At 38.5% G+C, this 1804-nt stretch overlaps 1 protein-coding gene across 2 annotated transcripts in view; it reads right to left on the reverse strand.

Moving 5' to 3' along the window:
* The window catches only part of Bag4 (BAG cochaperone 4), a 22044-nt gene that overhangs the window by 13336 nt on the left and 6904 nt on the right, over window positions 1-1804 (reverse strand). Inside the window, exon 2 of one of the 2 annotated variants that reach the window (XM_031339396.1) lies at window positions 231-335. The exons of the other annotated variant lie outside the window; for it this stretch is intronic. Within the exon in view, the coding sequence (XP_031195256.1) occupies window positions 231-335 (105 nt within the window). The remainder of the gene's footprint in view (window positions 1-230; window positions 336-1804) is intronic. 2 annotated transcript variants of the gene reach the window in all.

The following is a 1804-nucleotide window of genomic DNA, read 5'->3' on the forward strand; positions in this document are numbered from 1 at the left end:
AGTTCAAGGCCATCCTGTGCTTTATTAAACTATCTTTATAAAAGAAAAGAAAGCTGAGAGGGAATTACAGCACTCAAGAGGAGAAATTTCTGTGAGTTCGAGGTCAGTCAGATCTACAGAGCGATTCCTGGACAACCAGGACACAGAACCAAAAACCCAAAACCCAAACAAACAGCAACAAAGAAGGAAAAGGAAAGGAGAAAGAAAAGTATGCTAGCTTTCAACAATACCTGGCCTTGTAACTCTGGCCTCACAGCATATGTGCTTGGGTAGGGAGCCCTCGGTCGCACAGAATTCCAGTAGTTAGAGTTATAGCCAGGATATGGTGGTTGTTCCTAAGAAAAAGAGAAATAAGCTAAATAGCATTCTTTCTACTCTTGATACTTTCTTTTGCAACAGAGTTTCCCTACATACACCAAGTAACCTGAAATTTGCTACACCACAAAGGCCTCAAACTTGCAACTTGCCTCTGCCTTCCAGTGCTAGAATGACAGGGAGCATTAACATGTCCAATTCACTCTTAATAACAGTTAGCAAAACAAGCAAAACAAATACTTCTTACATGAGGCAAGATTAGGAGAATCAAAAAGAACAGATAAAAAAGGAATTCTAGTATAGAAGCATTATAGTCATAATTTAAGAAGATAAATTACAAAGTAAACCACATACTCCAAAACAACTATTGACTATCTGGTAAAAGACTGGTCTTATGCATTATATGGCACACCACTTGAAATGATAATGAAAGGAATTCTACATCAAGACGACTAGTAAAACCAGAGGCAGTAATCTGCCTTTGTCCACTTTAGTCAGTACCACTCACCAATGCAAGTAATGGGTGTGTGGCTCCATGGTAGATCACTTGACTAAGCATGTTAGAGGCTCTGGGTTCCATCCCCAGCCCAACAAAACAAACAGATAAAATGCAGGGGCATTAAAATGCTCTACCGTTACCCTCAAAGCTACATGTAAAAGTTAGATATAAATAAATTTCATGTTTAGATTCGGGTCCTGCCTTCAAAATAACTCATGTTTTATGCTTTCAAAAATCTGAAACCTGAAATACTTCTAGTAGCAAACATTCAGATATGAAATACTTACTTTTTAACCAGTACAAAAATAAGTTATTCATCATTATTTAGAATTATACTTACCTAACAACTTTGGAACACAAAACTATTACTACACAAGTATAGCAGAATTTTCCCTGTCAATCACTTTAAATATTAAATGAAGTCTGTGATTGGACAGGGAAAAGGGAGACACCCTGAAGAGTGTCAGAGATGGGGATAGAGGAGGAAGAGGAGGGAGAAGGAGAAAGATGGAGGATGAACAGGATGATTCAGATTCCACATGGCTTTAAATACCCACAGGTAGCTATAATATCATACAGGGACAGAATAATTGGGATAACTTGTTTAATATAGGTAGGCAGCTTGTATCATTATTAATTGGTTCTGAAATTATTGTGTGAGCATCTTGTGAATTGAGAATTTATTGATATATAAATCTGACTGATTAAATTATAAGCTTCTAAAGTTTTGATTTACTGAGTTACTGGAATTTGGGATCACCGACCAGAGGGGGTGGATGGCTGAGAAGGTACAGGCGGCTCTGAAACAGGCAAACTGGAGCTCGGAAGACTACTGCAGAGGCTAGCCTAGAGGTGGAGGGACCTCGGGAAGAGAATGAAGCTCAGAAACCTGCCGTTCTTTTCCCTCTCCAATCACACACACACACACACACACTCTCGTGCGTGCCTGAATGTGTGTGTGTGTATATCCTTTTTTTTTTTTTTTTTTTT

This window comes from Mastomys coucha, unplaced genomic scaffold (assembly GCF_008632895.1).
Source record: "Mastomys coucha isolate ucsf_1 unplaced genomic scaffold, UCSF_Mcou_1 pScaffold22, whole genome shotgun sequence".
Lineage (NCBI taxonomy): Eukaryota > Metazoa > Chordata > Mammalia > Rodentia > Muridae > Mastomys > Mastomys coucha.